The 18,884-nt window shown below is 47.9% G+C and overlaps 1 protein-coding gene across 3 annotated transcripts in view; it reads right to left on the bottom strand.

The window, feature by feature from the left end:
* The window catches only part of nrp1a (neuropilin 1a), a 223,176-nt gene that overhangs the window by 161,542 nt on the left and 42,750 nt on the right, over window positions 1-18,884 (bottom strand). For all 3 annotated transcript variants that reach the window (XM_078233256.1, XM_078233272.1, XM_078233263.1), the window contains exon 4: window positions 9,125-9,306. In XM_078233256.1, coding sequence (XP_078089382.1) covers window positions 9,125-9,306 — 182 coding nt within the window. The remainder of the gene's footprint in view (window positions 1-9,124; window positions 9,307-18,884) is intronic.

Below are 18,884 nucleotides of genomic sequence, written 5' to 3'. Positions count from 1 at the left end.
TGGATGAGTACATGGGACTTGATAGGATGGAAGGTTATAGGTAGGCCTAAAAGGTAGGGATATGTTCGGCACAACTTGTGGGGCCGAAGGGCCTGTTTTGTGCTGTAGTTTTTCTGTGTGTTTCTAAGGTCTTGATGGCAGCAGGGAAGATGCTGTTCTTGAGTCGGTTGGTGCGTGATCTCAGACTTTCGTATCTTTTTCCCGACGGAAGAAGGTGGAAGACAGTATGTCCAGGGTGTGTGAGGTCCATGATTATGCTGGCTGCTTTTCTGAGGCAGCGGGAAGTGTAGGCGGAGCCAACGGAATGATAAACTCTAATGGTAACTTCCAGCTGACCAATTGCAATTTTAAAGATCATTAAATGGAGAGTTGATAGGGTAGTGGCATTGAGGCCACGATCAGAACAGCCATGATTTAACTGAATGGCGGAGCAGGCTTAAGGGGCCGAATGGCCAACTCCTGCCCCTAATTTGTACGTTTGTAAGTCATTTATCATTCCAGTTAAAATTGCATGCGCTTTACTAGAATTACATGATTTGTAAAGAATTACTTTGAACATTATCGGTTTGCAGAGAGAGTTCCTGTCTGAAGGAAATAGCAGCAGTTTCTTGAGGCCTGTCAAGGTGAATGTGCAAACTGAAAAGGGAACTGTGCCAAGAAGTGAAGGTTTAGCTGCATGACTGCCCATTAAAATTCCTCGGGCACTTTTGATCAATCACAGATGTTGTGTGAATGAGGACTTGAGGTTCTTGCACAGGGCCCAAGAGCAATCTCATCTTGCTCTTGCTTTGGCAACAACGCACATTGCACTGCTGTTTGAACAGACTGAGACGAAAAGATTGAAAAGTTAGACTGAAAGCCAAATCTTCCACAAATCCATTATTTTTCATTTCAGTTTCACATTCATCAGTGCAAATAGATGCCTGCCAAAACATACTCTTTTGGAATTAGACTTATTGAATTTCCACCAAAAGTAAGAGTGCAGACAGTAAGTGTGCGGATAGTAAGTGTGCAGACTGTAAGTGTGCAGACTGTAAGTGTGCGGACAATAAGTGTGCAGACAGTAAGTGTGCAGACAGTAAGTGTGCGGACAGTAAGTGTGGGTACAGTAAGTGTGCGGACAGTAAGTGTGCGGACAGTAAGTGTGCAGACAGTAAGTGTGCGGACAGTAAGTGTGCGGACAGTAAGTGTGCGGACAGTAAGTGTGCAGACAGTAAGCGTGCGGACAGTAAGTGTGCGGACAGTAAGGGTGCAGACAGTAAGTGTGCGGACAGTAAGTGTGCGGACAGTAAGTGTGCAGACAGTAAGCGTGCGGACAGTAAGTGTGCGGACAGTAAGTGTGCGGACAGTAAGTGTGCAGACTGTAAGTGTGCGGACAGTAAGTGTGCGGACAGTAAGCGTGCGGACAGTAAGTGTGCGGACAGTAAGGGTGCAGACAGTAAGTGTGCAGACAGTAAGTGTGCGGACAGTAAGGGCGCAGACAGTAAGTGTGCGGACAGTAAGGGTGCAGACAGTAAGGTTGCAGACAGTAAGAGTGCGGACAGTAAGTGTGTGAACAGTAAGTGTGCGGACAGTAAGTGTACGGACAGTAAGAGTGCGGACAGTAAGGGTGCGGACAGTAAGGGTGCAGACAGTAAGTGTGCAGACAGTAAGGGTGCAGACAGTAAGTGTGCAGACAGTAAGTGTGCAGACAGTAAGTGTGCGGACAGTAAGGGTGCAGACAGTAAGTGTGCAGACAGTAAGTGTGCAGACAGTAAGTGTGCGGACAGTAAGGGTGCAGACAGTAAGAGTGCGGACAGTAAGTGTGCAGACAGTAAGTGTGCAGACAGTAAGTGTGCAGACAGTAAGTGTGCGGACAGTAAGTGTGCAGACAGTAAGTGTGCGGACAGTAAGTGTGCAGACAGTAAGTGTGCAGACAGTAAGGGTGCAGACAGTAAGGGTGCAGACAGTAAGAGTGCGGACAGTAAGTGTGCAGACAGTAAGTGTGCAGACAGTAAGGGTGCGGACAGTAAGGGTGCAGACAGTAAGGGTGCGGACAGTAAGGGTGCGGACAGTAAGGGTGCAGACAGTAAGGGTGCGGACAGTAAGGGTGCAGACAGTAAGTGTGTAGACAGTAAGGGTGCAGACAGTAAGTGTGCGGACAGTAAGGGTGCAGACAGTAAGTGTGTAGACAGTAAGGGTGCAGACAGTAAGTGTGCAGACAGTAAGGGTGCAGACAGTAAGTGTGCAGACAGAAAGTGTGCGGACAGTAAGGGTGCAGACAGTAAGGGTGCAGACAGTAAGAGTGCGGACAGTAAGTGTGTAGACAGTAAGTGTGCAGACAGTAAGGGTGCAGACAGTAAGGGTGCAGACAGTAAGTGTGCGGACAGTAAGGGTGCAGACAGTAAGTGTGCGGACAGTAAGGGTGCAGACAGTAAGTGTGCAGACAGTAAGTGTGCAGACAGTAAGTGTGCGGACAGTAAGGGTGCAGACAGTAAGGGTGCAGACAGTAAGAGTGCGGACAGTAAGTGTGTAGACAGTAAGTGTGCAGACAGTAAGGGTGCAGACAGTAAGGGTGCAGACAGTAAGTGTGCGGACAGTAAGCGTGCAGACAGTAAGTGTGCGGACAGTAAGTGTGCAGACAGTAAGTGTGCAGACAGTAAGTGTGCAGACAGTAAGGGTGCAGACAGTAAGTGTGCAGACAGTGAGTGTGCGGACAGTAAGTGTGCGGACAGTAAGTGTGCAGACAGTAAGTGTGCAGACAGTAAGGGTGCAGACAGTAAGTGTGCAGACAGTGAGTGTGCAGACAGTAAGTGTGTAGACAGTAAGTGTGCAGGCAGTAAGTGTGCGGAGAGTAAGTGTGCAGACAGTAAGCGTGCAGACAGTAAGTGTGCGGACAGTAAGTGTGCAGACAGTAAGTGTGCAGACAGTAAGTGTGCAGACAGTAAGGGTGCAGACAGTAAGTGTGCAGACAGTGAGTGTGCGGACAGTAAGTGTGCGGACAGTAAGTGTGTAGACAGGAAGTGTGCAGACAGTAAGTGTGTAGACAGTAAGTGTGCAGACAGTAAGTGTGCGGAGAGTAAGTGTGCAGACAGTAAGTGTGCAGACAGTAAGGGTGCGGGCAGTAAGTGTGCGGACAGTAAGGGTGCAGACAGTAAGTGTGCGGACAGTAAGAGTGCGGACAGTAAGTGTGCGGACAGTAAGTGTGCAGACAGTAAGAGTGCGGACAGTAAGTGTGCGGACAGTAAGAGTGCGGACAGTAAGTGTGCGGACAGTAAGGGTGCGGACAGAAAGTGTGCGGACAGTAAGTGTGCAGACAGTAAGAGTGCGGACAGAAAGTGTGCGGACAGTAAGTGTGCAGACAGTAAGTGTGCGGACAGTAAGTGTGCAGACAGTAAGTGTGCGGACAGTAAGGGTGCAGACAGTAAGTGTGCGGACAGTAAGTGTGCGGACAGTAAGTGTGCAGACAGTAAGGGTGCAGACAGTAAGTGTGCGGACAGTAAGTGTGCAGACAGTAAGGGTGCAGACAGTAAGGGTGCGGACAGTAAGGGTGCAGACAGTAAGGGTGCAGACAGTAAGTGTGCAGCCAGTAAGTGTGCGGACAGTAAGAGTGCGGACAGTAAGGGTGCAGACACTAAGGGTGCGGACAGTAAGGGTGCAGACAGTAAGGGTGCAGACAGTAAGGGTGCAGACAGTAAGTGTGCAGACAGTAAGGGTGCGGACAGAAAGTGTGCGGACAGTAAGTGTGCGGACAGTAAGTGTGCGGACAGTAAGAGTGCAGACAGTAAGGGTGCAGACAGTAAGTGTGCAGACAGTAAGTGTGCAGACAGTAAGAGTGCGGACAGTAAGTGTGCAGACAGTAAGGGTGCAGACAGTAAGTGTGCAGACAGTAAGAGTGCGGACAGTAAGTGTGCGGACAGTAAGGGTGCGGACAGTAAGTGTGCGGACAGTAAGGGTGCGGACAGTAAGGGTGCAGACAGTAAGGGTGCGGACAGTAAGAGTGCAGACAGTAAGGGTGCGGACAGTAAGGGTGCAGACAGTAAGGGTGCAGACAGTAAGGGTGCAGACAGTAAGTGTGCAGACAGTAAGGGTGCAGACAGTAAGTGTGCGGACAGTAAGAGTGCGGACAGTAAGTGTGCAGACAGTAAGTGTGCGGATAGTAAGAGTGCGGACAGTAAGTGTGCGGACAGTAAGGGTGCAGACAGTAAGGGTGCAGACAGTAAGAGTGCAGACAGTAAGAGTGCGGACAGTAAGAGTGCGGACAGTAAGGGTGCAGACAGTAAGGGTGCGGACAGTAAGGGTGCGGACAGTAAGGGTGCAGACAGTAAGGGTGCAGACAGTAAGTGTGCGGACAGTAAGTGTGCGGACAGTAAGTGTGCAGACAGTAAGGGTGCAGACAGTAAGGGTGCACACAGTAAGGGTGCGGACAGTAAGGGTGCAGACAGTAAAGGTGCGGACAGTAAGAGTGCAGACAGTAAGTGTGCGGACAGTAAGGGTGCAGACAGTAAGAGTGCAGACAGTAAGGGTGCAGACAGTAAGGGTGCAGACAGTAAGTGTGCGGACAGTAAGGGTGCAGACAGTAAGGGTGCAGACAGTAAGGGTGTGGACAGTAAGGTTGCAGACAATGAGTGTGCAGACAGTAAGTGTGCAGACAGTAAGTGTGCTGACAGTAAGTGTGCGGACAGTAAGTGTGCGGACAGTAAGTGTGCGGACAGTGAGAGTGCGGACAGTAAGGGTGCGGACAGTAAGTGTGCGGACAGTAAGAGTGCGGACAGTAAGTGTGCGGACAGTAAGTGTGCGGACAGTAAGGGTGCGGACAGTAAGAGTGCGGACAGTAAGGGTGCAGACAGTAAGTGTGCGGACAGTAAGGGTGCGGACAGTAAGTGTGCGGACAGTAAGGGTGCGGACTGTAAGAGTGCAGACAGTAAGTGTGCGGACAGTAAGTGTGCAGACAGTAAGTGTGCGGACAGTAAGTGTGCGGACAGTAAGTGTGCAGACAGTAAGTGTGCGGACAGTAAGGGTGCGGACAGTAAGTGTGCGGACAGTAAGGGTGCAGACAGTAAGGGTGCAGACAGTAAGTGTGCGGACAGTAAGGGTGCAGACAGTAAGGGTGCAGACAGTAAGTGTGCGGACAGTAAGAGTGCGGACAGTAAGTGTGCGGACAGTAAGTGTGCAGACAGTAAGTGTGCGGACAGTAAGGGTGCAGACAGTAAGTGTGCGGACAGTAAGGATGCAGACAGTAAGAGTGCGGACAGTAAGTGTGCGGACAGTAAGTGTGCAGACAGTAAGTGTGCGGACAGTAAGTGTGCAGACAGTAAGTGTGCGGACAGTAAGGGTGCAGACAGTAAGTGTGCAGACAGTAAGTGTGCGGACAGTAAGTGTGCAGACAGTAAGTGTGCGGAAAGTAAGTGTGCAGACAGTAAGTGTGCGGACAGTAAGGGTGCAGACAGTAAGTGTGCGGACAGTAAGGATGCAGACAGTAAGAGTGCGGACAGTAAGTGTGCAGACAGTAAGTGTGCGGACAGTAAGTGTGCAGACAGTAAGTGTGCGGACAGTAAGTGTGCGGACAGCAAGGGTGCGGACAGTAAGTGTGCAGACAGTAAGGGTGCAGACAGTAAGTGTGCAGACAGTAAGTGTGCGGACAGTAAGGGTGCGGACAGTAAGTGTGCAGACAGTAAGTGTGCGGACAGTAAGTGTGCGGACAGTAAGTGTGCGGACAGTAAGTGTGCAGACAGTAAGGGTGCAGACAGTAAGGGTGCGGACAGTAAGGGTGCAGACAGTAAGGGTGCAGACAGTAAGTGTGCAGCCAGTAAGTGTGCGGACAGTAAGAGTGCGGACAGTAAGGGTGCAGACACTAAGGGTGCGGACAGTAAGGGTGCAGACAGTAAGGGTGCAGACAGTAAGGGTGCAGACAGTAAGGGTGCGGACAGAAAGTGTGCGGACAGTAAGTGTGCGGACAGTAAGTGTGCGGACAGTAAGAGTGCAGACAGTAAGTGTGCAGACAGTAAGTGTGCAGACAGTAAGAGTGCGGACAGTAAGTGTGCAGACAGTAAGGGTGCAGACAGTAAGTGTGCAGACAGTAAGAGTGCGGACAGTAAGTGTGCGGACAGTAAGGGTGCGGACAGTAAGTGTGCGGACAGTAAGGGTGCGGACAGTAAGGGTGCAGACAGTAAGGGTGCGGACAGTAAGAGTGCAGACAGTAAGGGTGCGGACAGAAAGGGTGCAGACAGTAAGGGTGCAGACAGTAAGGGTGCAGACAGTAAGTGTGCAGACAGTAAGGGTGCAGACAGTAAGTGTGCGGACAGTAAGAGTGCGGACAGTAAGTATGCAGACAGTAAGTGTGCGGACAGTAAGTGTGCGGACAGTAAGTGTGCGGACAGTAAGGGTGCAGACAGTAAGGGTGCAGACAGTAAGAGTGCACACAGTAAGAGTGCGGACAGTAAGAGTGCGGACAGTAAGTGTGCGGACAGTAAGGGTGCAGACAGTAAGGGTGCAGACAGTAAGAGTGCAGACAGTAAGAGTGCGGACAGTAAGAGTGCGGACAGTAAGGGTGCAGACAGTAAGGGTGCGGACAGTAAGGGTGCGGACAGTAAGGGTGCAGACAGTAAGGGTGCAGACAGTAAGTGTGCGGACAGTAAGTGTGCGGACAGTAAGTGTGCAGACAGTAAGGGTGCAGACAGTAAGGGTGCACACAGTAAGGGTGCGGACAGTAAGGGTGCAGACAGTAAAGGTGCGGACAGTAAGAGTGCAGACAGTAAGTGTGCGGACAGTAAGGGTGCAGACAGTAAGAGTGCAGACAGTAAGGGTGCAGACAGTAAGGGTGCAGACAGTAAGTGTGCGGACAGTAAGGGTGCAGACAGTAAGGGTGCAGACAGTAAGGGTGTGGACAGTAAGGTTGCAGACAATGAGTGTGCAGACAGTAAGTGTGCAGACAGTAAGTGTGCTGACAGTAAGTGTGCGGACAGTAAGTGTGCGGACAGTAAGTGTGCGGACAGTGAGAGTGCGGACAGTAAGGGTGCGGACAGTAAGTGTGCGGACAGTAAGAGTGCGGACAGTAAGTGTGCGGACAGTAAGTGTGCGGACAGTAAGGGTGCGGACAGTAAGAGTGCGGACAGTAAGGGTGCAGACAGTAAGTGTGCGGACAGTAAGGGTGCGGACAGTAAGTGTGCGGACAGTAAGGGTGCGGACTGTAAGAGTGCAGACAGTAAGTGTGCGGACAGTAAGTGTGCAGACAGTAAGTGTGCGGACAGTAAGTGTGCGGACAGTAAGTGTGCAGACAGTAAGTGTGCGGACAGTAAGGGTGCGGACAGTAAGTGTGCGGACAGTAAGGGTGCAGACAGTAAGGATGCAGACAGTAAGTGTGCGGACAGTAAGGGTGCAGACAGTAAGGGTGCAGACAGTAAGTGTGCGGACAGTAAGAGTGCGGACAGTAAGTGTGCGGACAGTAAGTGTGCAGACAGTAAGTGTGCGGACAGTAAGGGTGCGGACAGTAAGAGTGCGGACAGTAAGTGTGCAGACAGTAAGTGTGCGGACAGTAAGTGTGCAGACAGTAAGTGTGCGGACAGTAAGTGTGCGGACAGTAAGGGTGCGGACAGTAAGTGTGCGGACAGTAAGGGTGCAGACAGTAAGTGTGCAGACAGTAAGTGTGCGGACAGTAAGGGTGCGGACAGTAAGTGTGCAGACAGTAAGTGTGCGGACAGTAAGTGTGCGGACAGTAAGTGTGCGGACAGTAAGGGTGCAGACAGTAAGTGTGCAGACAGTAAGTGTGCGGACAGTAAGTGTGCAGACAGTAAGGGTGCAGACAGTAAGTGTGCGGACAGTAAGAGTGCGGACAGTAAGTGTGCGGACAGTAAGAGTGCGGACAGTTAGGGTGCGGACTGTAAGGGTGCAGACAGTAAGGGTGCGGACAGTAAGTGTGCAGACAGTAAGGGTGCAGACAGTAAGTGTGCAGACAGTAAGTGTGCGGACAGTAAGGGTGCAGACAGTAAGTGTGCAGACAGTAAGGGTGCAGACAGTGAGTGTGCAGACAGTAAGTATGCAGACAGTAAGTTTGCAGACAGTAAGTGTGCGGACAGTAAGGATGCAGACTGTAAGTGTGCGGAGAGTAAGTGTGCGGACAGTAAGGGTGCGGACAGTAAGAGTGCAGACAGTAAGTGTGCGGACAGTAAGTGTGCGGACAGTAAGGGTGCGGACAGTAAGTGTGCGGACAGTAAGTGTGCGGACCGTAAGGGTGCGGACAGTAAGGGTGCGGACAGTAAGTGTGCGGACAGTAAGGGTGCGGACAGTAAGTGTGCGGACAGTAAGGGTGCGGACAGTAAGGGTGCAGACAGTAAGGGTGCGGACAGTAAGGGTGCAGACAGTAAGTGTGCGGACAGTAAGTGTGCAGACAGTAAGAGTGCGGACAGTAAGTGTGCGGACAGTAAGAGTGCGGACAGTAAGTGTGCAGACAGTAAGAGTGCGGACAGTAAGTGTGCGGACAGTAAGGGTGCGGACCGAAAGTGTGCGGACAGTAAGAGTGCGGACAGTAAGTGTGCAGACAGTAAGAGTGCGGACAGTAAGTGTGCGGACAGTAAGGGTGCGGACAGTAAGTGTGCGGACAGTAAGAGTGCGGACAGTAAGTGTGCAGACAGTAAGAGTGCGGACAGTAAGTGTGCGGACAGTAAGAGTGTGGACAGTAAGTGTGCGGACAGTAAGTGTGCGGACAGAAAGTGTGCGGACAGTAAGTGTGCAGACAGTAAGAGTGCGGACAGAAAGTGTGCGGACAGTAAGTGTGCGGACAGTAAGTGTGCGGACAGTAAGGGTGCGGACAGAAAGTGTGCGGACAGTAAGAGTGCGGACAGTAAGTGTACGGACAGTAAGGGTGCAGACAGTAAGTGTGCGGACAGTAAGGGTGCGGACAGTAAGTGTGCGGACAGTAAGTGTGCAGACAGTAAGAGTGCGGACAGAAAGTGTGCGGACAGTAAGTGTGCGGACAGTAAGTGTGCGGACAGTAAGTGTGCGGACAGTAAGGGTGCGGGCTACATAAGATATTTCTAACAGACGGCACTGATTTCATTACAACTGTGAATCATTGAGTCCAATTGTAAAATTTTGACTTGTGTTGCAAAACCAATGGGAATAGTGCCACAAAGTCAGAGCAACCAACCTGTTTTGAAGACCTCATAGCGGATGGAGAAGCCAGCTCCATGAGTTTCATAATCAGACACGAACTTTACATATAGCAGTGGTCCTGTGGAGATCTGTGGAGAGGGGGCAATCTTGCCGCAGAATTTTCCCAGTGGTGCTGCCTTCTCATCTCCACCATCGTGTACCTCCACAAAATCATACCTGAGAGAAAATAAGGGAATTTATTCAGTAGGTATTTTGTTAATGGATACAAGAAACATTATTTCTTTTCTTTTTTGTTCCACACACTTAATGTGTGGATACCTGAATTATTCCAGGCCAAAATCGCAACAGATATTGAAAGGTCACCCTGACAGTGCAACCCGGTAAATGCCACATTCGTAAGCCACCCAGCTGTTGTTCATGTGTGAGCTTGGACTTTGGGTGTTCTGAGCATCACAACTGAACCAACCTGAATGTAGCCCCGTCCATCACACAAACCAACCTCCCATCTATTGACTCCATCGCGTAATCAAGGACTCCACGCACCCCGGGACATTCTCTCTTCCACCTTCTTCCATCAGGAAAAAGATACAAAAGTCTGAGGTCACGTGCCAAACGACTCAAGAACAGCTTCTTCCCTGTTGCCATCAGACTTTTGAATGGACCTACCTCACATTAAGCTGATCTTTCTCTGCACCCCTTGCTATGACTATAACTCTACATTCTGCACACTCTCCTTTCCTTGTCCCCTATGTACTCTATGAACAGTATGTTTTGACTCTATAGCGCACAAGAAACAATATTGTTTTCTGTAACCCAATACATGTGACAATAATAAATCAAATCAAATCAAATCATTTGGACACACATTCTATCAAGGGTAAATGCATGCAGCATGTGTTGGGGTACTGAGTCCAGCAGGCTTGGAAAGTCGCAGGTTCATAGGATCATAGATTCACTGCAGTGCAGAAGGAGGCCATATGGCCCATCGAGTCTGCACCGATTCTCCAAAAGAGCATCTTACCCAGGCCTGCCTCCCCGCCCTATCCACGTAACCCTATGCATTTACCCCACTAATCATCCTAACCTACACATTTTTGGACACTAAGGGGCAATTTAGCACAGCCAATCCACTTAGCCTGCACATCTTTGGAGTCTGGGAAGAAACCGGAGCACCCAGAGGGGAAACGCACGCAGACACGGGAAGAAAGTGCAAACTCCGCACAGACAGTGACTCAAGGTCGGAATTGAACCTGGGTCCCTGGCGCTGTGAGGCAGCAGTGCTAACCACTGTGCCACCCTAAAGGTTCTTTTAGCTGTGCTGAGTTCAGATAGAGCAATGAGGCACATCACTGGATCCTAATCTGGAGCAGGGACCTTGTACAGTTTTCTTTTCCCTCCCATCCCCAAGGACATTGAGAACAATTATATTCCCCACACCTTCAGCAAGCTGAGATCGGTTATCTCAGAACAGACCAAGGCCCTTGCCTTTCTGGTTCAGAATTACCCCAACATTGCGTGTCAGAGGGAGAGCCCAAGGTGACAAATTTTCTTATCGATTTTTCTGTCATTGATTGAGATAATCTAATTAAGCTATACACATCAGTGGCCATCTGTGCTCCTGCCTCAGACCAGCTGCTGCCAAAACCTTCAGCCGTGTTTATGTCACCTCCGGATTTAACCACTTCAACGTTCTCTTGGCCAGCCTCCCATCCTTCACCTCCCATATGTTAGAATGTAACTGGTGATAACATTGGAGCTGTTGTGATGTGACCAATGGTAACAAGCTGTAAGGGTCAGCTGACCCAGTAAACCATGTAACCAATGACAGAATGATGTGATGATCAGCTGACTCAGTATAAATAAGAACCTGTTGGGAATTGTTAAATTGTTTGGAATGGCCTAGGGTGAGGCCTCAAGTTTGGAGTAATGAAGTTTCTTGATTCAACCTTTTCTTTGATTTATAAGTTGGAGTAAGTTTTGTCTACACTGGAAGAGTTTCTTCTGGATCAACACCATATACTTCAGTTCATTCAAAGCTCTGCTGTGCAAATCCTAACTCGCACTAAGTCCCATTTACCCAACCCTCTGTGCTCACTAACCTCCACTTCCTCCCATTCACCCAATGTCTGCGACGGAGTCTACACAGGAGCAGTCACTGCACTTCAAGGTAATTCATTGTGAGGTCCTTTCCGACAGATGTAATCAAGGCTTTCACTAATCTGTGTCGCCACTAAATTCCCATCCGTCAACTCAGGAATGACGATCAGGTCCAAGATACAGGGCGGAATGTACCGGCTTGCCCTGCCCATCGATGGGCAGAGTGAGCCAGTATAATCACGTGAGAGCTGAGAAGTCAGGATCATAACCAGTTTCCCGGCTCTCACGCGCTTACAGGAGCCGAAGTTCCGGCAAGAGGCTGAATAAATGATCATAATGTTTATTAGCATGTGTTTAGTGAGCCCGGCGCTCCATCTCCAGGCTCGCTTACCTTTGTGGTCTCGCCAGGAAAGGTTCTCTCCAGCGAGGAAAACACCTGCTCCACATGAACGGGGATTAGTCGTGTTGGCCTCGCCAGTAGAACCGGAAGCCATTGAGGACCCCTGGGGAGGCCGAGGGGAATGGGATGTGCCCCTTATGCAATGCCAGCCTGGCAGTGTCAGCTTGACACCCTGGCACTACCCAAGGGGCACCTTGGCATTGCCCAGTGGGCAGTGCCAGAGGGCGAGGCCGAAGGGGTGGGGCCTTTAGGGGGTGGGGACTTTTGGTAGGGCCTGAAAGGGGCGTGGCTTATGGGGGCAGACCATGGATGGGGTGGGGCCTGAAAGCGTGGCGCAATCATGGTGGGAGGGGGTGCCCACTGCCACTCAGCCTGCAATTGGTATGGGGAGGGAGGGGGAGGCCACTGCACACTCGATATCTGATCAGTGAGGTGAGGGAGGGGGAGGCCGCTGCTCTTCTCCAGGCGATTGGTGGGGTGAGGGAGGGGGGTCCTGCTACGCACATTGCCTGTGATAGGTCGGGGGGGTGTGATTGGTCTGGGCGGTGTGTGGGGGGGGGGGAGGGGGCGGGCGGGAGGATGTCAGAGGCTACATTTCCAGGCGGTAGGGGGGATCATGATCATGATTAAGCCCCGCCCACTGCCTGTAGCAGCTAGAAATGGTCTGGCCAATTTTTTCATGCACTATGTGCACCGGATTGGACGTAAACACTCGTCCAAAAAACAGATCTGCAACTCTCCCATTTTCATACTGGCTGGACACTTGGCATTATTCTTGTAAAATTCCTCCCACAGACTCCCAGCATCACCTGAACCTGAAGGAGGCTGAACATCATTAAAATTTCCATTTCTATTACGAGTATTATTAATTGTGGTCATTTCTGTACGATATTTTCAATGTTAATTGAAATAAACTGACCAGCTGTTACACTGTACTGTAAAGGCCTTTTCTCTATTCTAACCTTACAAACTCATGTTTTACACAAAGTAATAAGCGTCCATATCAAAATAAACCAAGCGTATTGTGAGTGTGTGTGGCTTTGTGCTATTCAAGACGTGGCTGGATATACCACTTGGGGCAAATCAAAGGTTATGGAGAAAAAGCAGGATTAGGCGACTGAGTTAGATGATCAGCCATGATCGTAACGAATGTTGAAGCAGGCTCAAAGGACCACATGGCCTCCTCCTGCTCTTATCTTCTATGTTTCTATGTGTGTGTGTGTGAGAGAGATATTTGTGGGTGTGTGTGTATTTATGTATGCGCATGTATTTCTGAGTTTGTATATATTTGTGTGTGTTTGTACTTGTGTGTCCATGTATTTGTATGTGCATGTCACTACTGTGTATGTGCATGTGTATTCCCCTCTCTACACAATGGTGATCACCAACAACCTGTCCTGGTCCCTCCACGCCCAGGCTATGGTTAAGAAAGCCCACCAATGCCTCTAAGTTCTCAGAAGGTGAAGGATATTCGGCATGTCCACTATGACTCTCACCAATTTTTACAGATGCAACATAGAAAGTATAGAAAAAACGGTATGTTTTTTCTGTACAGCGCACAAGAAACAATACATTTCACTGTATACGGATCCCAATACATGTGAGAATAATAAATCAATTCAATTCAATTGAATTGTGGTCTGAATCTTATGGAGGTGATGGTCGGGGGTGGAGGGGAGTTCTCCCCACCACCAAACTGACTATGGGGGAGGGCAGTCGACTTTGGCCTGTATGTATGTGTGTGTGTTTTGGATTTTGAATGTGTGCATGTGTTTTTGTGTGTGCGTATATGTGTATCTATTTGTGTGCATGTGTATGTGTGTGTTTCTGTGTTTGTGTGTATGTGTGTGTTTCTGTGTGTGTGTGTTCCTGTGTGTGTGTGTGTATGTGTGTGTGTATGTGTGTGTGTGTGTTTCTGAGTGTGCATGTGTGTGTATTTATTTGTGTGTGAGTATATGTGTATCTATTTGTGTGTGTGTGTTTCTGTGTGCGCGTGTGTATGTGTCTAGATGTGTGAGTATATGTGTGTCTATTTGTGCTTGTACTTGTATGTATTTTGGTGTGTATGTTTTTGTTTGCACATTTTTGTGTGCATGTGTGTATACTGTTTTTGTGTGTGTGCATTTTTTTCTCTATTTGTCCATGGTACGCGGGCCGATTGGCTTTTGTGTATCTGTGTCTATTGTGTGTGTATATGTATTTGCACATGTTACTGTGCATGTGCTAATGTGTGCACGGATTTGCCTGTGTATTCGTACACTTAAGGAAAGGAAATGTTATTTTTCTATTAAATTGTACAAGCCCAACTTAACAGACTGAACTTGAGGAATGTAGCCTCACCTAGTGGGAGCGCATTTTTGGTTTTTGAACATGTTTGTTCTATTCATGGAGAGTAAATTATGAAAGCTGCCCAAATTCCTGATATGCACTGCTGGTGGTGTGGTTCCTTGCTGGGAGCAAAACCTTCCACACGCAGCCCTATAATATACACCGGGGAAATAGTGACTCTTGTTGCTTAATAGTAATAGAGTGTCAACATTAAGCTGATGTTTTCCAGTCACATACTAACAGCTCTGAGCAATTACTGTTGTGTATTGACAGAAGGAGCAGCAACATATATACAGCAGAAATACCTGATATTGAATTTGGGAAAAAAAACAGTAAAGTGCCGTTCTAATGACTGTCACTTGATGCTATCTCATCTGATTTGCTTTGGCACTTCTTGGCACCTTAGAACATCAGTGACTATTTAAAAATCAGCAGTAGGTACACTCTGCAAAGTTGTGCACAAGTAAAGGAGACCTGAAAAGAAAATGGAAAAGCAGACTCAGATCTCTGCAAGCGATTTCTCATTTTTTTATATATCGCTTATCTTCACACACACACACACACACCGTTTTCCCCTTTGGGGGGACAGTGAATGAAGGTGGTGGAAGGATTCCCGAGCTGATTATCAGCCCATTGAACAATCTGTTGCACGTTCCTTCCGTGGCCCACAAGTCCTGGAGTTGGACTTGGACCTGGATCTTCTGGTCCAGAGGTAGGGGCCACAAGGTCTCCTTGCCTCCTCAGTAATCTTGAAGTATGTCAATAGAATCATAGGATCCCCACAGTGCAGAAGGAGGCCATTCGGCCCACCAAATCTGCACCAAACAGAGTCCCACCCAGACCTCTATTCCTGTATCCCCACTCATTTACCCTGCTAATCCCCCTGACACTAGGGTCAATTTATCATGGCCAATCAACCTAACCTGCACATCTTTGGACTGTGGGAGGAAACCAGAGCACCCGGAGGAAACCCACGCAGACATGAGGAGAACGTGCAAACTCCACACACACAGTGACCCGAGGGCGGAATTAAATCTGGGTCCCTGTCGCTGTGAGGCAGCAGTGCTAACCACTGTGCCACCATGCCACCCCAAATAGGAAGAGAATGAGAAAAGAAAATCAGAAGCGAGCTGCATGGAAGAGTGCTGCAGTTTATTACTACAGTATGGCACTGGTGTAACCAACATAAAGGAACCAAAACTCTAAAAGTAGTGGATCATCTATCTGTATAGTGCTGTTGTTTTAGAGATCACACAAAAGGTATGTTATAGCCGGATGTGCAAAACTTATTTATTAGCATCACAAGTAGGCTTACATTAACACTGCAATGAAGTTACTGCGAAAACCCCTTAGTTGCCTCACTCCGGGGCCGGTTCGGGTACACTGAGGGAGAATTTAGCATGGCCAATGCCTAACTAGCACATCTTTTGGACTGTAAGAGGAAACTGGAGCACCCGGAGGAAACACACACAGGCACAGGGGGGGAACGTGCAAACTCCACACAGTCAGTCACCCAAGCCGGGGATCGAATCCGGGTCAGTGGTGCCGTGAGATAGCAGTGCTAACCACTGTGCCACCGTGCCATCCTAAGGACTGAGCTGTGGAGCGTTGGCTATAATTTCTTGTTTGAAAGGGGAGTTATCATATCAAATGTTATGACACATCAGAGGGTGTGAGAGTGAGGATTTAATATGTTATATAACATGACAGATCGCTGAGAATTTGCCACAAGCTTAGAACACGACCGCAAGGTTCGAGTGACTGGTAGACCTCACAAGTCGTTTTCTCACAGAGATCTGCAACCCCTGAGCTGTATCACAACCTTGTGGCATCTACTGTGTAAATAACATGCACACGATCAAAACAATTTTGAACAACACTCAATTTACTTGCTGGTTAAACTGCCCCCGGGATTGTTGAGTGAGACAATCAGTTAATTTGAATGCTACAAATAAATAGTCACTTCCTGTCACATGGTGTTAAAAGTGCCAAAGAAAGTCAGTAGCAGCAGCTGGAGATGGAGATAAGGAAAAGTAAACTCAACAGAAGCAGGGAACACTCGCTATTAATGACAGTAATTGGTGGTGGCAAGGGGAGATAAAGACTCATGCTGCAGAATTATCGCAGAAAATGGAAAGACGTTTTTATAGTGCTTTTCACAACCTGGGGGCATCCCAAAGCACTTTCAAGCCCACAAAATGCTTTTGAAGTGTTGTCACTGTTATAATATAGGAACCATGGTGGAGGAATGTGATGGCCTTGTGGTATTATCGCTGGACTATTAATTCAGAAACTCATCTAATGTTCTGGGGACCCGGGTTTGAATCCCGCCACGACAGATAATGGAATTTAAATTCAATTAAAGATATCTGAAATTAAGAATCTATTGAATGATCGTGAAATCATTGTCGGAAAAGCCTGGCTGGTTCACTAATGCCCTTTAGGGAAGGAAATCTGCCGTCCTTACCTGGTCTGGCCTACATGTGACTCCAGAGCCACAGCAATGTGGTTGACCCTCAACTGCACTCAGGCAACTAGGGATGGGCAATGAATGCTGGCCAGCCAGTGACGTCCATGTCCCATGAATGCATGAAAAAAGATACCCAACTTTTACACTGCAAAATCCCACAAATATCAATGTGATAATTGAGCATTGAGCATATTTTTATGATGTTGATTGACAGGTAAATATTGGGCAGGACACGGTGGATAACTCCCCTGTTTCTTTTCCAGAAACCACCATTGCTTCTTTTACATCCACCTCTGTCATGATGGTGTCCAGGGTCTATATGGGGTTCTATATTCTCCCAATGTAAGCTCTTGAGACTGCAGTTTGTTAAAATGACACTTTCTTGACAACTACTATGTACAAACTGGGAACTCTGCAAGAGGTTGGAAATTCCCCCACCAGATCTCTGTTACTCAATCATGTGATGTTACATCACCATCACATCAGCATTATGTACTCCGGAAATGCCCCTTTTACTTGGCATCTCCCGAAGTCTTTATCCCCATCACATTTACATCCTCCTACATCTCCTCTCAAAGTCTCAGGTTGCACAGAGTTAGTTTCTGAGGGGCCTTGACCAATCTCCCTGATCTTGTTGTAATCTTTTTCTGAGGTCCAGGGTTTTATTTTTTTTTATTCATTCGCGACATGGCATCAGTGGTTGGCCAGCATTTATTGCCCATCCCTAGTTGTCCTTGGAGGGCAGTTGAGAATCAACCACATTGCTGTGGCTCTGGAGTCATATGTAGGCCAGACCGGGTAAGGATGGCAGATTTCCTTCCCTAAAGGACATTAGTGAACCAGACAAATGTTTTTCCAACAATCGACAATGGTTTCATGGCCACCAATAGATTCTTAATTCCAGATATTTTTTATTGAATTCAAATTCCACCACCTGCCACAGCGGGATACTCTTTACTCTCCCCTCTGTCGGTGTGTGTTCTCCAGGGTAGCTGTAGAGATTTATCTGACTTTCTTGTCCTTTCACTTCAGAATCTGAGCAGTAAGCCCAAGTTTCTGTTGGCTTTCTTTCCAAGGTATTAAGGGGCTGTGGTTTCTCCTTCTGGTACCCTGGTCCATTCCAATCCCATATGATCTCAGTTGTTGGTTCATTCGATGTGCCTTCTCTATGTTGATCTCATATCCATTCTCTCTCCCTGGGCCTTAGCACTATGTGCTCTATACTACTGGTGAAATATTTCTGGGGTGGCGCAGTGGCACAGTGGTTAGCACTGCTGCCTCACAGCGCCAGGGACCTGGGTTCGATTCCTGGCTTAGGTCACTATCTGTGTGGAGTTTGCATATTCTCCCCGTGTCTGCATAGGTTTCCTCCCACATTCTGAAAGACGTACTGGTTAGGTGCATTGACCCCAACACGCACCAGAGTGTGGCGACTCGGGGAATTTCACAGTAACTTCATGGCAGTGTTACCGTAAGCCTTACTTGTGACTAATAAATAAACTTTTTTAAAAAACTTTAAATGTATGAATCTCTTTGTTCCTCTGTTGTTCCTCACACTGTTTTATCCTTTTGGTTGTTTGTGGTGATGCTGGGTTTAATTTCTGTAAGAAGTCTCACAACACCAGGTTAAAGTCCAACAGATTTATTTGGTAGCAAATACCATAAGCTTTCGGAACACTGCTCCTTCGTCAGATGGAGTGGAAATGTGATTTAATTTCTGTGGCAGAGATAAAAGATATGTTCTCAAGCTCCCTCCCATCAATAACTCAGATGGTGAGATACTATCTTGTGGTGGTAAGGTTTGGTCACTCAGAAGAGCTGGATTAAAGTCTTCAATCCTCCTCAGAAAATCCTTGATGGCCCATATATCTTTCTTTGTCTTCCTCATTAGGATAATGGGCTGAACTGGTTACGTGAACAACTCCACATTCCTTTGCAAAATTTTGGAATAACTCATGAGCAAATTGTGACCCTTTTCCTGACATGACAATGTTCGGAATGCCCTGTGTTGTATAAATTCTCTTCAGTGATTGAGTGACTGCTTCTGTGATGCTACGTAGTCTGTTTACCTCAATCTACCTTGAGTAGTCATCAATGACAATGAGGAATGTTTTCCCCTTAAAATTAAATAAACCTTGATGGAAAAGTAGACGGTGATAGTGGTTCTTTCTGATCTTGGCTGCTTACAACACATGTAAGATCATGTGAAATCATCTATTTAATAGAATGAGCAATGCTTGGCCATCAAACTGATTGCTGGGCTCTTGCACAACACTTTGTGATACCCAAGGGACTTTGGTTAAGTTTTTGAAGAATGTCAAGCAGAAATGCTCTTGTTATGACTATTCTCTTATTGAAGACTATGCAATCTTCAATGACTGTGCTGTTCAAAGTATGGGCATAATACTGGATTATGGGAGATGTAGCCTTGCCATCCTTCCAGACAATATTCTCTTCTCTGGAAATAATCATCATCTTGCTGTTGGCTTGTTTTATTTC

Source organism: Mustelus asterias, chromosome 2 (genome assembly GCF_964213995.1).
Source record: "Mustelus asterias chromosome 2, sMusAst1.hap1.1, whole genome shotgun sequence".
NCBI lineage: Eukaryota > Metazoa > Chordata > Chondrichthyes > Carcharhiniformes > Triakidae > Mustelus > Mustelus asterias.
Note: the sequence above shows the minus strand (reverse complement) of the source record. Positions and strands in the feature narration are given on the sequence as shown.